We start from the raw sequence: 22,884 nt of genomic DNA, 5'->3' as shown, positions 1-22,884 counted from the left end.
GAGGATTCGGAGGCACTTTCTGCCAGGGCAGCGGCAGGGCCCCGAGGAGGCGGCCCCGGGCCTGGGCCTCCGAGAGCAGGTTGGGAGGGGCCTCCGCTGGCCTGGGGACCCGCTGGTCCTCAGAGAGTCAAAACATGAAGTGCCCTGCTGTTCCCTCCCGGGCCGCCCGACGGAGTCCACCTGTGCACACACATGCACGCTCTGCAGTGCACAGGCACGCCGGGCGCACAGGCATGGCACACGGGCGCACTCTGCATGCATATACATAGGCATGAGCGCGCATTACATGTGGACTACATGCGCGTACACACAGGTCAGGACACGCTCACAGCGCTGTCTGCGGGTGGCGTCAGTCGCTGGCCGGCTTGGGGCCGGCCTTGTGGGAAAGGCGGCAACGTGGCCCTGAGACCCTCAGACGGAGGGACGTGAGAAGAGGGGACGAGGGGGCCGCCACCCGCCCTGGGCAGAGGCCGTCGGCTGGAGGCAGCCGGCTCCGCACAACCCCTGCCCGGGTGCGGGGCTGGGCTCGTCTGGGGAGGGCGCCCGGAGGTCAGGGCAGGAAGGAGGTATTGCTTTCTGTGTTTTTTGGAGGACTTGCACTTTCTTCTGCCAAGCACATGTGCACGTTTTTAGAAGCAGGACAAACCAGGTGATAAGGTGACTCAGAGATCCGGCCGGGGGAGCCGGCTGCCTGCGGGCTGGCGGCCAGGCCTCAGGGAAGTGCCTCCACGGCCCCCTGCCCCGTTACCTGTCACCTGTCTGGGGGCCCTGCCTGAGAACCCCCGTTCCCCCGCCCGGTCGGGGTCATGGGCTGGGCACGGGCCACACCTTGGTGGAGGTGTGTCCCCGGGGGTGTCCTGGCCCAGCACAATTTCAGGGCATGGATCCGGGGCCAGTGTCGGGGCCCGGCTCTGGCCCAGCAGTGGAAGCATCGGGACGCCAGCGGCCACCTGCCTGGGCCGAGTGGCTGGCCTCTTCTCTGTCCCCTGCCTCCGCTCCTTCCTGTTCTGTGCTGGCATTTAAGACGAGGGCCCCTCCTCCTCTCCTGCCGCCATGGGCCCCTCCTGGCGGTGGTGGCGGTGGTGGTGGGGCTGCTGCTGCGGCTCCCTGGGCCCTCCTGCCCACTGGTCCCAAGAGGTGGCTCTCCCCTGGCTGTGGCCACTGTTCCACTGTCCCTGCTGGGTGCTCGTGGGCGGCCAGCCCCAAGGTGGCCACAGCCCAGGATAGGCCGTGTGGGTGCCTGGCCCTCAGAGCCTGGGTGCCTGGCCCTCAGAGCCTGGCAGCCACCCCGTGTCTGTTCTCTGTCCTTCCGTAGCTGGCAGGCGGCTCCTGGCACTTCGCCCCTGACACCCAGAAGGCAGGTTTGAGGCCCGCCTTCCCAGCGGCTGTGGAGTCCCAGGTGGCCACGGCCTGGGAGGGTGGAGCCCTGGGCACGCAGCCTGGGCGTGGGGCCCGGACAGCTGCTCCCCGCGCTCACGGCGTTTCCCCCACACGGGGGGCTGCGTGTCTCGGAGGCCCCGTCACCCCGGCTGGCTTCTGCCCTGTGCGCTCCTGAAGGTGCCGGTGGCTGAGTCGGGGGAGCGCAGCCCCGCCGAGCGGCGTGGACGCGGCACGTGGGGCGGGGGACGGGCGTCCGTGCTCTCGGCCACGACACGCGCTCCCCTGTTCTGTCTGTTACGCACCCAGAAGGCCCTGTGGGTGCCAGCAGGAGAGCCTGACCACACGGCCGTCTGGACGACACCACGGGCCAGGGACGGGCGGCCCCGCGCAGGCCTGCAGGGAGCGGGGTCCCTGAGGGTGGCCGGCTTCCTGTCAGCCCGGGGCTCGGGGTGTCCCTGGGTTGTGGGCCCGGAGGGCCCAGAGGAAGAGTTTGGGGCCTGGTGGCCCGTGGGGCTCCTGCAGTGACCACGCTGCTGTACGGAGGCCGGCGACGCCAGGTACACGTCCCCTGACCTTGACCCCACTGACCGGGCAGACCAGGAGTGAGCGCAGCCCCAGGCCGCCGCTCCGCCTCCTCCCTGACCCCCAGGAGGACTGGGGTGGCTCGGCTGGCTTCACCAGCCCCACTGCCACGCAGCGCACCACCCAGCACCCGAAGGTGCAGGCTCCGAAGGCCGTGCCCACTCCCCGGGTGGGGGGTGCAGTGGGTGCACTGGCTGCCCCCATGGGCAGTCGCTGGGGTGAGCCCTACGGGGGTGTCTTGCTTATTCCTCTGGGGCAAGTGGGTCGCTGTGAAGTTTCCGGAGCAGCGACTGCTGCCTGAGGGAGGGGCTTCCCCTCAGGCCCTGCAGGGCTGGGGTCCCCCCCACCCCCGTGCAGACGTGGGCAGACGGGTGTGCCCTGCAGCACGTGGCCTGGGAAGTCGGGCGATACACCCTTGTTTCAGTGTGGAGTCTGCAGCAGCCGTGGGACTCAGACCCGGAGCGAGTGGGAGGTGGGTCACACAGGTGGGTCTGAGGTGCTGGCGGAGGGTGGGGCATTGCCCCCGGTGCTGTCTTCCCAGCTCGCCTGCTCTGGGGCCTGCGAGGGCTGGGCTCTGGCCCTGCTCCTGACTCAGGCCCTGGGGTCAGGTCGCAGCTGGCTCTGGCCAAAGCCAGGTGCAGGGCCTGCTGCCTCAGGGGTCCTCCGTGGCATGCGGCCAGCTGGTGGTCCTGGGGCTCACCCCCCCGACAGAGGGTGCACTCCTGTCTGTGGACAGGAGCCCCTCCCAGCCCCTTGCCCAGGCCACCCACACGGTCCTGCTCAGGGGCCGGCAGAGCCCGGGGGGTGAGGAGCGGCTGGTCTGGTGGAGGCAGCCCGGCCCAGGAGCAAGGCCCCCCCAGGAAGCAGGCGGCAGAGCAGGCTTGGTGGTGACCCTGTGTCCTTCGGTCTGGCCCTGCTGGCAGGGGGACCGCCTGCCCCCGACTCCACCCCTGGCTTCTCCGTGCTCCGTCTAGGCCTGGGCCCTGGTTTCACGGGGCTCCGTCCACAGGGCCCCTGGCTGCTGACCTCAGAAACCCCCACCGTGGGCTTCGTCCATGTGCGCCCCCAGCCTAGCAGAGCCGGTGGCGGCGAAGGGCCCCGGGCCTGGCCTTGGCACTCCTCCTTCCTGGACCCGGGGGCGAGGGGTGCGGACGACGCCCGAGGCGTGGGCGGCTGTAGGGAGAGAGCATGCTCCCCTTGGAGGTGGAGCAGGGCCGACCCTCACGGAGGGAGGAGTGTGGAGGGAGCAGGGGGCGTCCTGGTGGAGACCTGCCCGGCCAGCGCCCACACTGTGCCCTCGGGGTGCGGGGCGGGTGAGCAAGGGGGAGGGTCTGTGTGCTGGCCGAGAGCCCGTGGCGCACAGCCCCCTGGGCCGCCTGGGCCGCCTGTGGTGGGTGACGCAGCCGTCCGCCGTCCAGGCCCCTCCTCTGCGCGATGCCCCGGCCCAGGGACGCACCGCAGGTGAGGGTCAGCGGGCCTCTGTCCTGGAGTGGCGTTTGCCCTGGGTGCAGGGCCACCCCGCTGCCCCGCCCCCATAGGATGGAGGGGGGAGAGAGACGTTTGCCTCCCCTGGGGGCTGCCAGGAAGCCCCCTGTCCTCTCACAGAGCCCACCCTCCTCGGCAGCAGTACCCTGGGTCTCAGGCCACCCAAGGGCTCCCGCCCTCCCTCATCTCCCCATCCCTGTCCCCAGTCTTGGAGGGTCAGAGAGGGGACACTGATAGCCAGGAGCTGACTGGAGGCCCCCAGCCTTGGGGCAGGGGAAGCAGGTGGGACTCGGGGGTCCAAGGCAGGCTCTTGGTGGGGGTAGAAGGACAGGAAGGGGCCGGACAAGCGCCTGGCCCTGATGGTGCTTCAGGGTGAGTGAGCCAGGTCTCCTGGGTGCACAGCCTGGGCGGGGGGCGAAGGGTGGGTGGTGCTGGTGCGGGAGACAGGCCAGCCAGGAGAGGAGCTGTGTTCTCCCTGACACGGACTAAAAGCTGCAGGTGCCTCCTCCCTGGCCCTGGCAGGCGTTTGGACCCTTTCTCTCCCGTGCTGGCCGCTCCCATGGGGCCCTCCTGCAAGCTCGTGGGTTGCTTACCAAAGGCTGAGCCTGCGCCTCCAACCCAGGCCTCGCCCTGTGCCCGGCTTGCAGCTGTGGCCTGTCATTACGGGCTCCGTGCCCTGCGCCCAGCCCCTCACCGCCTGTGCCAACACCCCAGGACCTGGGTCACCTTCAGGGCTGGCGGTTCTGAGATTCCCCTGTCCCCTTGGGATGGGGCCCCCAGATACTTCTCACGGGTGTCCACACAGCTGCCCTTTCTCCAGGGTCCCCTCACCAAGTGTCCTGAGAACTTGACCCTGTGAGATGTGGACACTGTCTACACCGAACGTCAGGTTAGGGTGGGGGTTATGGAAAAACACAGCACACTTGGAAGAAAGTAAACATTGGTGACAACGAAGCCTCAGGGGAACGGCATTCCGGAGCGTAACTATGGCGACGCCCCTGGCTCATTGTCCCCGAGGCTGATGCCTGCCCCCTGCACAGTGGGGCTCCTGCCCCCGGGAGGGGTGAGAGGGGCGGGCACTGTGGCCGGGACTGGATGCTGGATGGAGACCCGGGGCCCCCTCCCCCGCTCACTGACACCCTCCCTCGGGCCGCGGGCGGTCAGTGCCCCGGGCACCCTGTCTTAGGGCCGGGGGCTCAGGGAGTGACTCGGACCCGGCGGCTTCTTGGCGTGGCCACTGTGCGCCGTCACCCGGTGGGCGTCTGCGTGGTCCACGAGGATGTGGCAGCCCTGGGAAAGGCTCCCCGTGGGAGAGTGGACGTGGCTGCTGCTTTCCCCTCGGCCTCGGCCTTGGAGATGTGAGGGGCTCCCGGGTGTGCGATGTGCACACGGCGCCCCGCCACCCTCCCTGGAAAGAGCGTGTGCTGGTGGTGGCTGCCTGAGCCCAGAACAGACACGGCCCCAAAACAGCCACGGCAGGGCCGCAGCTGCCCACGGGCCACGGGCTGGAGGACGGTGGCCTGCTGCCGAGGCTCTCAGGGCCACGGTGTGTCACGCAGCGTCAGCGAGGTGCCCGCTGACCGATGCACCAGCATCCAAGTAGTTTTAAGTTTGCAACCTGCTGGTCAAGGAGGAGCCCCCTTTGGGTCTGTGCTGCTCGGGTTCCTGGTGGGCTGTGCACCGTCCGTGTGAGGCAGGAGGGAGGAGGAGGAGACTCCGGGGGGGCCCCAGGGCTGAGACCCTGTTCTGAGACGGTTGCCCCTGCTTCCTGGAAAAGCACCGAGTCACGGTGACTCACCACTGCACGTGTGCAGAAGGTGCTACCCGACCCCTGCTTCACTGTAGTGGCATTATAATAAGTCAGCCTCGTGGGAGCAGCCTCCCAGCCCTGGTGGCCAGTCAGGGCACATCGTGGGAGGCCACATGTGCGGTGACTACTTGCCAAGTACAAGCACGCCGAAACTGGCCAGGAAATACCCACCCTATAGGAAGAGAATGCCTCTGGCCACTGAGGGTCAATCTCTGCTTGGAGTCAGCCCGCTCCCTTGTTCTGTGGAGTGAGCTATTGCTTAACAAGTCTGCGCACCCTCTTCTCTGCTCCAAACCCCGTGTGTGCGTGGTTCAGTTCATTGTTCTCGACCGCCGAGAGCCTGGTTGCCTGTGCCCACCTGTGACACACACACTGCCCGTCTCTCCTTGGTGGTGTTCCTCTTTGCAACTCCTGCCCCCGCTTTGGAAGGAAAGCACAGGGTGCTTGGCTCCAGCTCCCCTCCGAGGATGGGGGCAAGGCCTCGGCTCCTCCCGGCCCCCTCTCAGTCGAGGGCTGTCCTGGAGTTCGGACTTCTCGCCCCCCACCCCCCACCCCCCACGGCTGTGGCCCCTGGAGTGCCTGCACGGTGCCGCAGCATGTGCACCGGAAGGACGCCACCGTGGAGATGGAGGTCCCAGCGGGCCAGGGGGGTGGCCAGCCTCTCGCACCAGGCTCTACGAGGGCCAGAGAGGGTGTGGTGGTGTCCCCCCAGCCTGGCCTCTTCCACAGCACTCCTCTCTGGTCCCAGCCCCTCAGCTAACCCCCCCATATTCCCACCGCACCCACCACACCCATCGTCGCTGGCCAGGGCAGGGGACCACCAGCGAGCTCAGACCGATCTGGGCACCGAAAGGGGGGCGTGGGGGGAGGTGGCCTGCAGCAAAGGCGCACAGATCGACGCCGTCCGAGTGTGTGTCTGGACGCTCGCTGGCCAAGAGGGTGTGCCAGGGCAGCTGGGTGTGGGAGGGGCCCCCATGGGGCCGACGGGCTGTAGGGCTTTTGCCTTTTTAACGTCCGTGCACGTGATCAAGTGCCGAGAACACTGTCCCCAGTCCGTTGTCTGTCTCTCAATCAGCTTCGTTTCTTGAAGAGAGACAAGAACTTTTTTGTTGCTTGTCTACGATGATATCCTCATTGAACGTTTTTTCCAACCCAAGACGTAAGAAATAGTTTTCTCCTAGTACCGAGCACGCTTTTCAGAAGAAAAGGAGATGCAGAAAAGCTGCTCATCTGGGTCTCGTTCTCATTATTCCTCCTCAAAGCTGCTGACTGTCTCCATTTCGCACCCGGACATTCGCACCTCCTGCGTTTGGGTCTGGGGGCTGCCCCCAGCTCCGTCCACGCTCCCCCCTCTCCGACGGACCCCAGGGTGGGCCCGTGAGCTGGTGTGGCCGGCGAGGCAGCCAAGAGCGAGGCCGAGGAGGAGCCAGCCCTGCACCCAGAACCACACCCAGTGCCACTCCAGCTGGAGCCCGAGGGAAGCTCCAGTCCTTCCTCGAATCACACTGCTAATCCTTCCCACACTGTTAATCCTTCCGTTTGGGGTGAGGGTGGAGGCGTGGCTTCCCACCTGATAGGGCAGGTGAACTTCTCTGCCAGTCAGAGTCATCTGCAAGGCCACCTCCAGCCTGTGCCCTGGGGTGGGAGCCAGCAGGGCGCCTGGAGCCCCCTGCCCTGCGTCTGTGCCCGGAGCCTGCCGACATGCTGTCCCTGCTGGGCAGCTCGCGGAGGTGAGGTGGGGGCTGGCCCTGGAGGGGAGACGAAGCGTTTCTTCAATCCCTGGATGTTCTGAGAACCTGGCAGAAAGGAGCCGTTCTCTGTCCGTCCAAGGACCTCTCAGGGGTTTGGGGCTCTTTCCCGCTCACACTTCTCGGAACTCACCCCCAGGCCTGGGCCTCGGGAGGACGAGGGCTCGGGGTGAGGGACAGATGAGGGTTTGGCGTCTGGGCTGAAGGCAGCTGGGGGCTGAGACCTCCTGGCTGTCACCCTCCCGGGCCTGGACCCCTGTGTTTGCGCTGGCCCTCGGCCCTGCCCACAGCAAGCCCCCTCTGCACTGGCAGTCACCTGCACCTGCATTTCAGGATGCTTGCTGGGGGGCCTGAGTGACTGTGAGGAGTCCAGCTCGGAGCGACGGGTGGCCGTCCCCTCCACGGACGGAGGGTTGCACTCTCCGGAACCCCGGGGCTGGGAGGGAGGCAGGTGTGGTCTGGAAGTGCTTTACATTCTACTTCTCTGCCTCACCCCACATGCTTCTGGGAGATTCTGGTGCCTCTGTGTGCCTCCTCCCCGCCTGTCCCCACCCCTCCCTGTGGCCCTGGAGCCAGCGAGGTGGGGAGGGGCCCAGGTGTCCCACCACACTGTGAAGAGGAGGCAGGCAGGCTGGGGCAGCGCGGGGGAGCCCCAGGGCATGGGTTGCCTGGTGGGACAGTGGCTGGTGCCGCTGTCACAAGGCTGGGGGTCAGTGGCCGCTCTGAGCGTCCCAGGCTCAAGGGTCCGGCTCAAAGCCCGTGAAAGAGGGGGCTCCGGAATCACTGTGCTGCCAGAGGAAACCCCACCAACGTAACCGTCTAGTCTGGCAACAAGTCAGTTCAGCCAAACTGCCGAGTCTCACGTCAGGAGGGGGCCGTGCAGATCAGCTTCTTCTGAGGTGAGACCGGTCTTGGGTAAACAAGCAGTGGGGGCGTTAATAAGGAGTGTGCCTGTGGAGTCAGAAGATAAAACAAAGGCTAGCGATTAGAGCAAACCGTAAACCAGTTCCCGAGTCTGTAAAACTCCATCGAGAGGACTTCAGGACGGAAAGCTAGAAGGTTCTTTCGCTGGAGTGGGAGGCCAGTGGTGGTGGCCTGAGAGCCCCCGCCCCCAGTCTGCAGCGTGAGCAGGTGCCCAGGGGGCTCCGGCGTGCGGTGTGCGCGGCCTCGGGAAAGACAGTCCTCGTCCCCACGGCCCGAAGTCAGAGGGTGGGAGGACAGGGAGACGCCCGTGAGTGCGGGGTGTCGGGGGAGCTGGGCCCGGGGCGCAGGTGAGTTTAGGAGCGAGAACCGGGAACGCGGAAGACGACGACCTGTGTTTGAGCCTGATGCCCACCACCAGGCATTGCGATTTCCACCAGAACACGCTTTCCTCCCCTAAAGTCACCCTCACTGTCACCAGGGCCGATTAAGACCAACTCCTCCGCTGCATTCAGTCCGGTTTCGGTCTGGACTGATCATGCGTGAACAAGAGCAGCGGCTGCCCCCGCGGCCTGTTCTAACCCTCGTCTGCTGGAGCCCTGTCAAGTTTCTCCAGGCTGAACTTCAGTCGGCCTCTCGGGGCAGAGACGCCAAGGCACACAGTCCCATCAGGCTCTGTGCCGCGCACACTCCGTGCGCTTGTGTGTGCATTGCGTGTGCTGTGTCCCCCGAGTGTGCGTGAGGCAGGGACCCGTTCGGGGCGCTCGGCTCCGCTGCGCCGTGTCTCTGAGACCTCACTCCCCCGGCAGAGAGGAGACAGGAGGCGGCAGGAAGAGGTTCCTGTGAGCAGCTGCGGTCTCGAGGGACGGAGGGGAGGGGTCAAGCAGTGCAAACTGGCAGGTGCAGAGTGCCCACAGGGTGGGAGAGCACTCGCGGAGGACAGTGTCGCACGGACCGTGCCGGCTGCCTGCACGCGGGTGCGGAGAACGGGCCGGGGGGAGCTTCCGAAGTGCGGTTGTGCGCCCCTGGGGTCCACACCCGACTCGAATACAGAACACTGCTGACTGCAGACTGTAATGAAAAATAAAATTTAAAGTTCTTCTCTTTAAAAAAGGCACAGTCTTGAACTGGAGCTGAACCCACAGGTGAAAACCATGTGGGACTCTGCTGGGTGTGTGTAGTCCCACTTGGTGACCGAGAGGGCCCGGGGCAGCGAGCACCCCGGGGCCCAGACTGTGGCCCCTGCCACTAGGACTCGGGGTCCCCGGAAGGCGCGGCGGGCTCCAGGCCCGGCCAGGAAGTGGGCCAGACAAGCCCGGAGCGCCCCGTCACACCAGGTGGCAGGGACGCCACCAGGACCAGGACAGCAGGTTCTGCAACAAAAGTCGACCAGTGGCCAGGACATGGCCGGATACACCGTACATTAAAAACACTTTTCCGCTCTAGTGATAGGACTGCACCTTGGACAAACACTTCACTTACGAGGGCAACAACAACTAGCAAATCAAAGTGAGCACAAGGAGAGGTGCAGGGTCCACATGAGGAAACCGACGCACCCAGACTCGGTGCTCCCCTCGCTCCCACCCAGCCCGGCCTCCAACCCCTAGGACACCCTTTGCTCCCTCTGGGCACACCCTCAGGTCTCTGGCATCCACCCGAGCTGTCCCCTCCCCACAGGGGCGTGGCTCTGGCCCGACCTGGTTCCTTCCACCGGGCATCTTTGCTGGACGCGTCTTGGCTCTTTCGGCGCTCCAGGAGGCCCCCCCCCCACACGCCCCCGGTGTGGACGGACACTGACGCCGTGCGGCAGGGACAGTGTGCCCGCCGGTTCATCTGTGTCTGGGCTGCAGGCCTCTTCCCCAGCCTGTGGCCTCAGTGGGTGCCAGAGACCCCAGAGCACGCGGGTGCTGACATGCGGGGGCTCTTGGTGACTGCGGGTCAAACCCCAGACAGGTGAGGTCTGGACAAAGGCTCTGTGGACTTTGGCCCTGAGGTCCGAGAGGTGGTGCAGCAAGAACACCAGCAACAGGAGGATCGCCACGGGGCACCCTGGTCCCAGCATCTGATCACAGTGTTGTCCTTGGGTGTCCCAGCTCAGGGGCCACTGCCTGGCACCCAGGAGGCCCCCTCAGGGTCCCCTTCTGTGGGGTCGGAACACCTGGAATATCACCTCTCAGCCTCCCCCCGGAGGTGCCCCGCAGGCGTGGGGTCAGGGGTCTCAGTCAGGCAGGTCTCCAGCGGACCCCTGACCTGCTCTGGCCTGTGCCCGTCAGACCCCTCTCGGGACATAAATCTGCCTCTTGGCTTCTCCTGGCTCCTGGGCAGTGGGTGGTGTGGCCTGGGGCCCCGGGGGCCGTGCAGGCCAGCACGCAGCCGGGATTCAGCAGGAGCCGTGGTGTGGGTGACGCTGAGCTGCGGTGGGTGGAGTGGGTGGCCCTGGCCCCCCCCGTCCCCTGCCTGGGGACTCACTGGTGCCCCTGCTCACAGGTGCTTCTGGATCCTCCTCCTCCTCACCCTGAGCGTGTTGCTGCTGGCCGGCCTCCTGCGCGTGGACACCGACACGCTCACACCGTGAGTGCTGCGGCGGGTGCTCCGTGGTCTGGACGCTGCTCCCCCTCCCAACCAGAGCAGGGCCTCCGCCTGCCCGCCTCCCAGTCCTGGCTGTGACCGTGGCGGGACCCACCTCCCGGCGGGGCCTCAGTCTCCTTTCCATGGGAGGGGGGTGGGTCCTTCCTCAGGGGACCCACAAGTGCCCCAAGGCTTTCCCAGCGAGTCTGTGGGTGTGGGGGCTCTGGGGAGGTGGGGGTGGGTCTGGGCCGGGGAGGCCTTGGGGAGGCCACTGTGTGCAGAGGGTGACTGGGTGCTGAGAGACAGGGCTGGGCCCATGGTGGGTCTGGGGAGATCGGGACCCCCTGCTCCCTGCCTGCCAGTGGTAGCCCCTCTGTGAAGGGGTCCACGTGGATGGCCTCACGGGGCCAGCAGTTTGACCTGGCTGCTGGGAAGGCTTTGGGGCCCCAGGCCATCTCCCTCGGCCTCCACCCCACCCCTCTGCATGGGAGATAAGGGACTGCCAAAGTGGGCCCCCAGGTGCAGTGAAGGCCTCCAGACCTTGTCCGCTACCAGCCTGGGTCGCTCTTACTGGCCCTGCTTTGGGGCCCGGCTGCTCTAGGCTGGAGTCCACAGCTGGGTGGGCCCCAGTCTCCACTCTGGCTCTGCGGTCCGGTTGGCCCATCCCAATGTCAAGGGCCAGCTGAGAAATGACAGATGTGTGGCCCAGGTCAGAGGGCCAGAGCCATGCCAGGCGCCAGACAAGAACTTGGGGGTTTGCAGGGGGTGCCAGGGCCGGGGGCCCTGCCTGCACCACGTGGGGAGCAGATGGGGCAGCCACTCACAGAGAACGTGTCTGTGCTAGGGTCCTCAGGGCTCCTCAGGGCTGCAGGGCTGGGGGCGCCCCAGGTCAGGGAGCCACAGTGATGGGGCTGGGGCTGGGGCTGGGGTGTCAGCAGTCTGGGGAGTGGGGTCTGGGGAGTCCGTGGGCTTGGGGTCATGGGGTCGGGAGGAGCAGGTTGGAGGGTCACGGGGTTGAGGTCTCTCTGAGGGGGGGTTCCACCTGGGGGGTGTAGGTGTGGGGGTGTTCCTCCCTGACGGCAGCATGCTCTCCTCCCAGCCTGCTTGGGGGCCGGGCTGAGGGGCACCCCGTCACCAACGTCATGTTCCTCAAGACGCATAAGACCGCCAGCAGCACGGTGCTCAACATCCTCTTCCGCTTTGCCGAGACGCACAACCTGTCCGTGGCGCTGCCTGCTGGCTCGAGGTTCCACCTGGGCTACCCCTGGCTCTTCCTGGCACGCTACGTGGAGGGTGCCGGGCCGGACGGCTCACAGCGGCGCTTCAACATCATGTGCAACCACCTGAGGTTTAACCTGCCAGAGGTGCGGCGTGGGGCGGGCCCTCTGCGGGGGAGGAGGGGCGGGACTCAGCCCCAGGCTGTGGAGGCGCTTGGTGGCTTTGGAGTGTGACCACTGGCAAGGTGTCAGGGCCTGGCCACTGGAGAGACTAAGGTCGTTGGGGTGTGTGTGGTGCCTGGCTAGAGGAGGGGCTAGTAGAGGTCCCTCGGGAGATCCTGTCACCCCATTCCCCACCCCCCGTTCCCAGGCACCTACAATTGCTCTTGGAATCAGACCCAGGCGTCCCCACACCTGCCACCCCTCCTTCTCCCCTTGCTTTCTCTCGGCTCCCAAGCCTCCCAGAGTCCGACACCTGAGACTCTCGCTTCTGTTGCCCCCTTCGCCGGGGGCTCCTCACACCTCCTCCTGGGGGTCCTTCGGGTCTCAGCTGAGAGGCCATCCCCTCCTAAGGGGTTTCCCTGACTTCCTTCTGGGCGGAAGTGGAGACAGTGGAGGGAGTTTAGAGGAAGGGCGTGGCCAGGTTCAGGCCCGCCAGGGTCGCCCGGAACACGAACACTCAGGGAATGTTCAGGGGATGCAGGGAGGGGGCGGGAGGGGCGCCACAGGTCCCGGTGTGCCCTGGGCAGGGTGGGCAGGGTGGAGAAAAGGCCACCTGCCCCCTGGGCTGCGGAAGAAGCCCAGAGCGTCACCAGCCCTCCTCCTGTCTCCACACAGGTGCAGAAAGTGATGCCGAACGACACCTTCTATTTTTCCATCCTCAGAAACCCCGTCTTTCAGCTGGAGTCCTCCTTCGCCTACTACAGAAGCTACGTGCCCGCCTTCCGGGCCGCCCCGAGCCTGGACGCCTTCCTGGCCGCCCCGCACGCTTTCTACAACTGGAGCCAGAGCCTGAACAACGCCTACGCGAGGAACCACATGTGGTTTGACCTGGGCTTCGACCCCGCCGCGGTGGCCGCAGAAAGCTACGTGCGCGCGCGCCTGGCCGAGGTGGAGCGGCGCTTCCAGCTGGTGCTCATCGCGGAGCACTTCGACGAGTCCATGGTGCTCCTGCGGCACCGGCTGCGCTGGCGGCTGGACGACGTGGTCTCCTTCAGGCTCAACTTGCGCAGCCCGCGCAGCGTCGCCAGCCTGACGCCCGAGAGCCAGGAGCGTGCCAAGCACTGGTGCGCCCTGGACTGGCGCCTGTACCAGCACTTCAACCGCACCTTCTGGGCCTCGGTGCGCGCGGAGCTGGGCCCACGGCGGCTGCGCGCGGAGGTGGCGCGGCTGCGCGCGCGGCGGCGCGAGCTCACGGGCCTGTGCCTGCAGGACAGCGTGCCCAAGAACAAGACGCAGATCACCGACCGAAAGCTGCTGCCCTACCAGTCGGGCGAGGCCGACATCTTGGGCTACAACCTCAGGCAGGGCCTGGACGACGAGACGCTGCGCATGTGCCGGAGGATGGTCATGCCGGAGCTCCAGTACATGGCCCACCTGTACTCCCTGCAGTTTCCCCAAAAGCCCCCCAAGAACATCACCTTCCTGGAGGCGTAGCCTCTCGGTGTGACACCAGCCCCTCTGCAGTCCTCCTGCAGTCCAGGCCGCGCGCTCGGCCTCAGGCTTGGGGCGGGGCTCCTGGGCCATCGGGAGTCCCTGCCCTGCCGGACCCCAGGTCTTCCAGGTGAGCCCCGCCCCCCCACCCCCCCCACCGTGAGGACTTAGCAGTGACCCACCCTCTCGGCCAGGGCCCCACCCTTGGACAATACGCACAGGTGACGTGGGAGGGCACCAACCCGTTCGTCAAGGAAGAAAGTCTTACAACGCAGGAGAGCCAGGCAGATGGACCGGCAACAACCCGATGCTTGTCAGAGGGAACCCGTGTGGGCGCGCCGCCCTTCGGAAGGGCAAACCCGGCGGCTTCGGAGGGGCCCCGCGCAGCAGGGTGGGTCTCTGACGGAGCGCGGACCGGCTCCCTGCACCCGCCAGCGCGGCCACCGGCGGCTCAGGAGGCGGCGCTGGAGCAGGGAGCCCGGACGGGGGGCTGGGGCCTGGAACGCTCAGCTTCCCATCTTTGGCGGTCGGAGACTTGTTTCCACCGAAGAACGGTTTTAGGCTGAAAAATGCTCAAATTGTTTGTGAGACGAGCGGGGGAGGGTCAGCGCTACAGCCCCGTTGGGATCGCTGCCCGCCCAGGCGTCCGGCGCAGGAAGCACCTGCAGGAGGGCTGCCCTCGGCTGCTCTGGAGACCTGGGTGGATGGAGTCCCAGGAGAGCGCTGCCCGCAGGCACCTCCGCTGGTCGTTGGTGGGGAGGGAGGGCGCACGTCCTGCCCGGCCGCACGTGGTCCCTGGCTGCTTGGGGGCCCGGTGTCAGAGTGGGGTGCACACACTCAGCGCCACGTGCCCTGTACCCTTCCAAAGGTGGGGCTCCTGGAGAAATAGAGCTGCCCTCACTCTGGCTTGCCTGCCCGGTGCTGGGGTTCCCTTCTTTTCGCACCAGGGCCCCAGCTCGGAAGGGCCCGGCAGCTGGGCTAGGCACCTGCTGCAGGTGCTCCTGGGTGCAGGTGTGCCCATGCTTGTCAGGTGAGTCAGCACTTCAAAGAGGGGGAGATTCTCTGCCGCACCCCCAAATGAGCAGAACAGGCCACAGCTCTCTTGGACAATGGTTTATGGGTCGAACTTTAAAAACAATCAGTTTTTAATGAAAGTAGAGGACATATTGCAGTAAATTTGAAAATAAAAGAGAATATTTGGAAACTGAAAAAACGACTTCCAGAAAACTGAACAGAGAGAGTGCAGAAGGCGCTGCAGAGAGCCAGGGTGAGCTGGGGAGCCTCCGCAGGACCACTCGCCCCCAGCCCAGAGGGCGAGGCACGGCGGAACCCCTCCGGAACACGGAGAAGGGGGCTCAGATCCCAGATGGGCTGGCAGGTGGGGGAAGGATGGTTAGAGCCAGAGGCAGAAACTGTGGTCGATGAGAAGGACTGAGATCAAACCCAGTGCCCTGGGCTCCAGCAGCCCCCAGAGAGAGCAGCAGCCACGGCTGGGCTGGCGCGGGCCCCAGGCGGAGCAGGAGCCGCCGCTGCTTCCGGGCACAGAGCAGCTGCGCCGGGGAGGGGGCCTCGCCTCTGCTGGCAGCTGCCACCACAGGCAGGGTCAGTCCTCAGCGACACAGAGTCAGGCGGCGGGGTCACCGGGGCCGTTCCGTGCTCGTGCCTGAGGGGCTGGCAGGATTATGGACTGGTGCGGGTTCCGGAGGGAAAAACTTTGAGGTGTTTATCACCGTGGAAAGTGTGTGTGGTTTGTCATAAGAACTCAGGCACGACCGGCCCAAGTTGCCCACCCAGAGGCTGAACATGCTGGTGTCCGGCCCAGCCCCTGGGCGCTGGGGGCAGGCTCTGCCGGAACTCCTGTGGGGGCAGGTGGGGGGCTGCTGGGGGCCGGCGGGCACGTGCTTGTACCTGGGGGAGTGGGGACGTCCGGGAGGCAGACCCTCTGATCTTCCAGGGACGCTGGAGGTGCAGGTCTTCACGCGAAATCTCCTGCTCGAACAAAGCTGCTCCAACTGAAACGTCAAAACCCCGAGCGGAGCAGCGTGTGGGCCACCTCCTTCCTCCGGGGCTCTGGGGGACACCCTGGTTAGATGGCCCTGCCTGGGCTTGGGGGTCTCTGCACGGGTAATTTGGGGGCTTGGAGGCTCCATTTCTCCTGAGCCCACCAGACTGTGCCAGGCCTGGACTTGGGGGATGAGAGGGGTCCTCGCTTCTTGGTTCCGGTGGGGCTCCCAAGGTGGGGTGTGTCATCTGCCCCCCTCTCCCTCCCTGTCAACCCCTGGGCTTTTGCCCAGGCGCCCGCTGCTGGCTGGGGACCTGAAGGGACACAGCAGGTTTGTCATTTCAGTGTGGACATCCTGTGACGCCTTAGTTTTCCCAGAACCCATTTCTCCCTTTGAAGTCTGGAACACGAGGGGCAGGGCCCAGGGGCAGGCCCTTTCACTGGCTGCACCTCCCTGAGGCCTGGCCTGGGCAATGGTCACCTGGGCCGTGTCACCCATGAAGCCACCCTGGGGACAGCAATGGGGCAGTGGGTGAGGGTGAATGGGGTCAGCTGGCGGGAGGGAGCCCTGGGAGGCAGCTCGTACTCGGGGCTTGGGGGGGTGGGTGCTGGCCTTCCTGGTCCGAGCCAGGGTCCCGAGCACTGACGCGGGACTGGAGCCAATGAGCCCACGAAGCCACACGCTGGGGGCGAAGGGGAGGGCTGCAGGGTGTCAGCAGGGCAGAGGCGTCTCTGCTGGAGGCGTAGGGGCAGCTGTGGTCCCCGTGCCACAGGCCACCAGCACTGGGCAGGGGGGGGAATGGATCAGCCAGAAGAAAGGAGCCCTGTACGGCCCCATCCTGACACTGGCCCCACCCCAAGCGCCCTCCTGCACCCCCGGCTGCCCGGCTGCTCCACGGCTGCACAGCTGGCGGGAGGGTCCTGGTCCTGGTGCGGCCCTGGGACGAGGCCAGCGCCCGCCTCCCACCCACACAGCGGGCCCTTGTCCCTGGGCAGCTCACGGGGTCCGAGAGGCAGGCAGGCAGGCAGGCAGGCAGCGCTGCAGCCGCCCCTCAGCCCGCTCTGCGGCTTCCCTTCGGTGCCTGGTGAGTCCCCCCCGCTGCGTCCCAGCCGCCCAGGGCCAGGACCCGGCCCCTGCTGCCCCTTTGGCTGCCCCCTGTGGCCCGAGGGCCACGGGTGGGTGGATCCCCAGTGGGCGTTTCCTGGGAGTCGATGCAGAGGATTGGATGGGTGTGCCTGGGTGTCGGGCTCGGGTCCCAGTCCACAGAGTGAGAAATCCCCTCCCACCTGGGGGCGCTCCGCCAGGTGGGAGAGCCTGTGATTGAGTCGATGTCGGGATGGAGCACAGGGCACTTGGGCGGGGCTGGAGCCCTGGGGGTCGGGGGGGCAGGGCCGGGAAGCCCCTCCGCAGGTCTCTGTGCGAAGGGCCCTGGCCCCTGACGTGCAGCATCTCAGCAGGCTCCGCGGTGACAGGCCCAAAGGATGAAGGGGGTGCTGCCGGGGGGCGGAGGGGCAGTCCCCTTGGCCGGCGCAGTGCTCCAGGCCAGGGCCCAGACAGGACAGGCCACAGGCAGGGCTGGGGCAGGCCCCTGCCCCGGGTCTAGGGTCAGGGGACCGGGTTCTCTCGGAGGTCCCGTGGACTCCCTGGGCCCCGTTTTCCCCTTCCGGGGTGTGCCGCCCCTGAGGAGGCCCTGCTGGGGGGCGGTGGAGGGACACCCACATAAAGGCGCTGTTTCAGTTAATGCTCAGGCAGAGCCACTTGGCCACAGCCCGAGCCCCAGACCCTGCTGGATTGGCCGCACTGGGCGGGGCTGCCCGCCCGGGAGGCCCCATTCCTCCTCCTGCGAGGGGGGCCTCCCAGGAACTTCGGGGTCTGGTCCAGCCAGGGTGCTCCAAGTCTCCCGCGGCCCTGCCCTGATGCTCTGTGCAGCAAGCAGGAAGACCACCAGCTGGTCCTGGGAGCCTCCCTCTCCACCACTCTGTCCCCAGGCTGGGGGTGTGCGGGTCCCCTGCTTCTCCTGACACCAGCTCCCTGTGGCCCCAGGCCCTGGGGCGCCAGCCAAGTGGAGAGAATGCCCCGCTGTGTCCATTCACCCCGGAGGGGCACGTGGCACCCACACCTGCTTCCTGCTTGGCCATCACTGCCCCTCCGATGCGGGTGGGGGCGGGGCCCCAGGGCTTCCAGGACGCGGATGTCGCTCTCCAGGGGCCCAGAGGCCGTGGTGGGGTGGGCACACGGGCGTCTGCTGAGCACACGGGCCTGGGCAGAGGGAGCCCGAGGCTGAGGTGTCTGTGTCGGGACCTCAGGTGTGGAGGTGCACCCACCCGTGTCCGAGCGAGGCTCCTCCAGTCTAGGGGTGTGTGTGTGTTCATTCCTGTCACCTGCTCTGCACCCCGACTTCTTCCTGATGTGCTGCGTGGAGCGGCTCCACTCTAGTGCCCCCCGTCCCTCTGTCTGCAGCACCCAGCCCTTCACTGCCCGGCTCAGCACTCTCACCCACGTCCCCCCGTGGGGCTGCCCAGGCTGCGGATCAGAGGAAGGAGCCCCCGGCTGAGGGGACTGCCAGCCTCGCATGTGCCCCAAACTCACCCCCGAGGCCCAGCCCTCCGAGCCTCCCTCAGGAGCACGCTGGGTCCCCAGAAAGGCTGCCCGGGAGCTGGGCTGTGTGGGGCAGGCGCCCACGGCCAGGGGCAGGGGGGCATGGGGAAGGGCGGTGGGAGGAGGGTCCCTCACCCGTGCTGCACACTGGGCCCTCCCTGCCCCCAGGGCTCCGGGGGTCTTGGACATTGCCTCCCTCCAGCTCTGTGGTCTCAACTCTCCACTGCAGGAAGCCCACCCGGCCTCCCCCCACACTGGGCTCTTCTCTGTCCGCACCAGTTGCTCGGGGCTCAGCCAGGGTAGGACTCAGACTCGGAGTGTGCTCGTCTTCCTCCCTTCACTGTGTGGGGGCAGCTCCTCTAGAGTTCAACACCTGTGCCTCAGTGCACCCACCCTCCCTTCTGGGGGCAACTGTCTGCCAGGACGGGGCAGGGGCAGGGTGCCAGGGTGGTGGCCTCTCTGGGGCCCCTCTCACTGCTGGGTTCCTGCACCCACCCTGGGTCTCGGGAGGCACCCTCAGGGGCTGTTGGGGGCACCTAGAGGAGGCAGTGGCTCTGCTGGACCTGTGCATGACGCCCGGTCTCGCTCAGGAGCCCGAGGGGCAGGGTGGCAGGTCCCCTGCCCACGCAGACGTCCCGCTGGGGCCTGGCGTTCAGGCTCCTCTTCTGCAGGCCTGCTGGGGACCCCTTGGCTGCAGCAGGCGACCCCCACCCTGGCTGCTCCCCAGAGTCCCCGAGTCTGGGGACTCTGCAGGGCCGAGCAGGTCGGCGGCGGCGGCGGCGGTGGCGGCTGCAGCAGGGCGCCGTGCTCCTGTGTGCGGAGTGTGTGTGCCGGTGTCACCGTGTACGCATCCGAATGTGTCTCTGTTCGTGTCTAAGTGTCTCGTTTCCCCCTGTGTCCGGGTTGTCTGTTTCTGGGTCTCTGCATGGCTGGCTCCCGAGGTCACAGGGCCCCTATGTGGGGACACTGACCCCCTCCCTGTCCAAAACTTTGGGCCCTGTGGGGCACTTGGCTGGCCTCCTTCCAGGCAGGTAGCACTGACTGGCCCCAGACACAGGGGCGGGCAGGTCCCGGCTCTGGCCAGGCTCCCTGCTCCCCTTTCGTGGGCTGTGCTGACAGGAGGAAGGGGAAGAAGATTCCAGGCATTTGGGGGTGTGGTAGCTGAGAAGCAGCCTGGGACAGGGCACTGGGCAGTGCGCGTGGGAAGGCGGCCGGGTGTAGGTGGCCGAGTCTGGGCCTGTAGAGCCCCTTTCCCATCGGAGTGGGGAGGGGAGCGTGCCTTTCCCCAGCCCGCTGACCCGCTTGCCCTGGGCCCGCAGAGCATGGGGACCCCGCGAGTCCCCATGCGGACGGCGCTGTTCCAGAGCGAGAGGAGTGGCCTGACCTACCGCGTGCCCGCGCTGCTGCCCGTGCCTCCCGGGCCCACCCTGCTGGCCTTCGCGGAACAGCGGCTCAGCCCTGATGACGCGCACGCCCACCGCCTGGTGCAGAGGCGCGGCACGCTGGCAGGGGGCTCGGTGCGGGTAAGTGACCCGGAGGGGGCGCGCGGTGGGGGAGGGGGTGCCCAGTGCTGACGGGAAACTAAGGCCGTGCTCGCCTCCTCCTCCCCCTCCTGGCAGTGGGGCGCCGCGCTGGTACTGGGCACTGCGGCCCTGGAGCAGCACCGGTCTATGAACCCCTGTCCAGTGCACGACGCGCGCACCGGCACCGTCTTCCTCTTCTTCGTGGCCGTGCGAGGCCAAACCCCCGAGGCTGCGCAGATCTCCACAGGCAGGAACGCGGCGCGCCTCTGCTGCGTGACTAGCCAGGACGCGGGGCGCACGTGGGGCCGAGTGCGGGACCTCACGGCGGAGGCGGTGGGCGGTGCTGAGCGAGGTAGGCGGGGCGTGGGGCAGAGCGCAGGGATCCCCACCTGGGGCAGGGCGTCTGCGCAGGGTGGGGTGTAGCCTGAGCGGTGACAGGTGGGAGTGGTCTGGCTCCAGGGCCCTGCGCTGCTAGCCCCATCTGCCCCGCCCCCAGCGGAAGGGTCCTGGACACAATTTGTGGGACTGTCGCATCCCTGACCCCTGAGCCCACAGACGGGTGTTGGTCTCACCAGCAAGAACAGGCTCTTCGTCTTCCCGAGCTGTGTCTGAAACTGAGCCCCCAAACCCCAAGGACTCCCTCCTTAACCACTCCCTCCTCCTCCTCACACTCAGCCCAGGCTCTCGGGCAGGTCCACCTCACCTCAGGGCTTTTCCTCCCCAAGGACCTCACCACCCACTGCCCCCAGGGACCACCCTGGCCCCGGCAGGTGGCAGGCTCTGAGACCCGCAACAATTAAAGAGCTACCTGTGGGTGCAGACCCCACCCAGGGGGCTGGGGCCCAGGGGCAGGAGGGGCCGCCCAGACTGGCCCTAAAGTCGCCACACCCCGCCCCCTCAGCCGCCCCTGTCAGGACGGCGCTCACACCAGGCACAGCGGCTGGCCGTCTGCCTGTGCCTGGGCACTCGCCACCCGTGCAGGTGCTGAGAGCGTGGCCAAGGGGCCCGCCTGGGCTCTGCGCTCCCACCAGTGCCCGCAGGAGCCCTGTGCAGCCCTGGGGGACTCGGGGTGGCCAGAAGCCAGGGGGGCGGAGGCCGGGTCAGCAGGTGGCTCCCTCACAAACCGCCCCCCCGCCCCCCGTGGCCCCGGCTGTCCCTTCCCGTCTGCAGACTGGGCCACGTTTGCTGTGGGCCCCGGCCACGGCATCCAGCTGCCCTCGGGCCGCCTGCTGGTGCCGGCCTACACCTACCGCGTGGACCGGCGTGAGTGCTTTGGCAGGATCTGCAGGACCAGCCCCCACGCCTTTGCCTTCTACAGCGACGACCACGGCCAGACCTGGTGCCACGGCGGCCTCGTGCCCAACCTGCGCTCGGGCGAGTGCCAGCTGGCTGTGGTGGACGGAGGGTGGGCTGGCAGCGTCCTCTACTGCAACGCCCGGAGCCCCCTGGGCAGCCGCGTGCAGGCCCTCAGCACGGATGACGGCACCTCCTTCTTGCCGGGAGAGCTGGTGCGCGCCCTGCCCGAGACCGCTCGGGGCTGCCAGGGCAGCATCCTGGGCTTCCCAGCCCCACCCCCCAGCGGTCCTGGCGACGAGGGGTGGCCAGAGGGCTCCAGGGTGACCTCCTTTCCTTTGAACCTCTATGCTGGAGCCCAGGAGCCCCCCAAAGAGGGCTCCGGAGACACCCGAGGGGGTGGGGGGCTGGGCAGGACAGAGAAGTGTGGGCATGGCCCAGGGGACCCTGGTCCCAGGGGGCCTCGTCCGGGGCCTGGGTTCCATGGGGACAGGAGGGACTGGGCTCCCCAGCGCCCCAGCCCCCCTGCCACCTTGGCTCAGAGCCCCACGTGGCTGCTGTATTCCCACCCGGCGGGGCGCAGGGCTCGGCTGCATATGGGTGTCCGTCTGAATAGGTCCCCCCTGGACCCCCACAGCTGGACAGAGCCCTGGGTGATCTACCAGGGCCCCAGTGGCTATTCGGACCTGGCGTACATCGGGCCGACCCCGGAGGGCGCCCTGACCTTCGCCTGTGTGTACGAGAGTGGAGTCAGGGTGTCCTACGAGGAGATCTCCTTCTGCGTGTTCTCCCTGCGCCAGGTCCTGCAGAACGTGCCTGCAGGCCCCGGGCCGCGCGGCCCGGGGGGCAAGCCTCGGGCCCAGTGCTGGCCCTCCTGAGGAGCCCTCCCACTAGGCCTGGCCCGGGTGCCCAGAGGCCTGGATAGAACTCTGGGGCACCCCACCCCCTGCCAGAGGCGCCTTCGCCCCTTGGCTTCTTCACGCAGCGTCTTGGGCGGGGGGGTGTTCGTGAAGGACCCCGTGCAAAGACACGGAGGCTCAGTTTTAATACTTTCAGATCAGCAGGGCTGGGCTTCAAGCAGGGATGTGTCTCTGCTTGAAGGGAGGTGGGCTCGGAGCCCCCGGGGCGGGCGGTGGGGCGCGGGTGCGGGCCACTCGGGGCCCTGGGACCGGCGCAGGCGCCTCGCCTCGCCCTGCTGGCCCCTGGCTCTCCAGTCCCGCTCTGCCCTCCAGCTTCCGATGGGAAATAAAGGGGCTGCGACCTGCTGTCCAGGGACGCTTGTTTCTCTTGAGTTCTTTCCTTGCCAAAGCCCCGGGGAGGCCCCAGGTCTCTGGCCCACTCCTCTGACCACTGTGCCCCCAATCCCGAGGCACCAGTGTCCCCCCAGGCCCCTTGGCCAAACCCCCCAAAGCCAGGGCGTTGCAGGTGGGGGCAGGATGAGGCCAGGGAAAGCTGGCCCCGGGGTGGCCCCGGGTCGGTCTGCGGTCTGTGATGGCGGCCCCTGCCTCTGTGTTTCCCGCCGGAGGGCCGCAGGCAGGGTCGCTGCCCAGGACCTGTCCCCCCCACCCCCCCAGAAGCACCCTTTTCTTCTTCTTTCCTGGTTATAAAAATGAAATACGCTCCCTGGAGAGAGTCTGGGGTATGTAGGAAACTATAAAGAAGGAATGAAAATGACCCCACCTAGGTCCCTGCCCTGGCCACAGCCACGCCGATCCTCTGGGGCTTCTTTCCGACTTTTTCTTCCTTGAAGCGGACTCCGCCGTGTTTCAGCACAAGCGCTTCCTGCCTGTCGGGCGCCGGGCAGCTGCCACGCATGCCCCACCCCCGGGTCCCTGGGCGTCATCCCTCACCAGGCCCCTGCCAGCTGCCCTGCCCAAGAGGGGGCGCCCAGGAAGCCTTGGAGCCCCCCACGCCCGGGCCCGTGGCTGCCCAGGGCACTCAGGGTGGCCAGTCCCCACGGGAGCAGGGCGACCCCTGTCGTGCACCCTCCTCCTCAGTTCCCTGAGAAGGGGGCCGCTTCTCGGGGGTCGCGGCTGGGCTTCAGGCAGTGGCAGGACGGGAGCCTGAATCTGGGGCCCCTCAGAGCCCCGTGCCGGCCCGCAC

The 22,884-nt window shown here is 67.2% G+C and overlaps 2 protein-coding genes across 2 annotated transcripts; both read left to right on the top strand.

Annotated features, from left to right (window-relative positions):
• Window positions 1–6,835: 6,835 nt before the first annotated feature.
• GAL3ST2 (galactose-3-O-sulfotransferase 2) lies at window positions 6,836–14,577 on the top strand. Its single transcript, XM_045845708.1, has 4 exons — window positions 6,836–6,987; window positions 10,414–10,497; window positions 11,594–11,858; window positions 12,549–14,577. Exons 1-4 carry the CDS (start codon window positions 6,959–6,961, stop codon window positions 13,365–13,367), a joined length of 1,197 nt encoding a protein of 398 aa, XP_045701664.1. The 5' UTR covers window positions 6,836–6,958; the 3' UTR covers window positions 13,368–14,577.
• Window positions 14,578–16,388: 1,811 nt separating this feature from the next.
• Window positions 16,389–21,846, top strand: NEU4 (neuraminidase 4). Its single transcript, XM_045845813.1, has 4 exons — window positions 16,389–16,451; window positions 19,285–19,488; window positions 19,585–19,840; window positions 20,659–21,846. Exons 2-4 carry the CDS (start codon window positions 19,288–19,290, stop codon window positions 21,657–21,659), a joined length of 1,458 nt encoding a protein of 485 aa, XP_045701769.1. The 5' UTR covers window positions 16,389–16,451; window positions 19,285–19,287; the 3' UTR covers window positions 21,660–21,846.
• The last annotated feature ends 1,038 nt before the right edge of the window (window positions 21,847–22,884 follow it).

This window comes from Phyllostomus hastatus, unplaced genomic scaffold (genome assembly GCF_019186645.2).
Source record: "Phyllostomus hastatus isolate PE091 unplaced genomic scaffold, TTU_PhHast_1.1 phas_contig_477, whole genome shotgun sequence".
Taxonomy (NCBI): domain Eukaryota; kingdom Metazoa; phylum Chordata; class Mammalia; order Chiroptera; family Phyllostomidae; genus Phyllostomus; species Phyllostomus hastatus.
The sequence above is the reverse complement of the archived record's forward strand: the minus strand, read 5'-3'. Positions and strand labels throughout refer to the sequence as shown.

Excerpts from the sequence above, each read along its gene's own strand:
- GAL3ST2 (XM_045845708.1), top strand. The coding sequence starts at position 6,959 with ATGCTGTCCCTGCTGGGCAGCTCGCGGAG. Across the intron at positions 10,498-11,593 it reads GACACCGACACGCTCACACC|CCTGCTTGGGGGCCGGGCTG; the intron begins GTGAGTGCTGCG and ends CTCTCCTCCCAG. Across the intron at positions 11,859-12,548 it reads TGAGGTTTAACCTGCCAGAG|GTGCAGAAAGTGATGCCGAA; the intron begins GTGCGGCGTGGG and ends GTCTCCACACAG.
- NEU4 (XM_045845813.1), top strand. The coding sequence starts at position 19,288 with ATGGGGACCCCGCGAGTCCCCATGCGGACGGCGCTGTTCCAGAGCGAG. Across the intron at positions 19,489-19,584 it reads TGGCAGGGGGCTCGGTGCGG|TGGGGCGCCGCGCTGGTACT; the intron begins GTAAGTGACCCG and ends CCCTCCTGGCAG. Across the intron at positions 19,841-20,658 it reads GGTGGGCGGTGCTGAGCGAG|ACTGGGCCACGTTTGCTGTG; the intron begins GTAGGCGGGGCG and ends TCCCGTCTGCAG.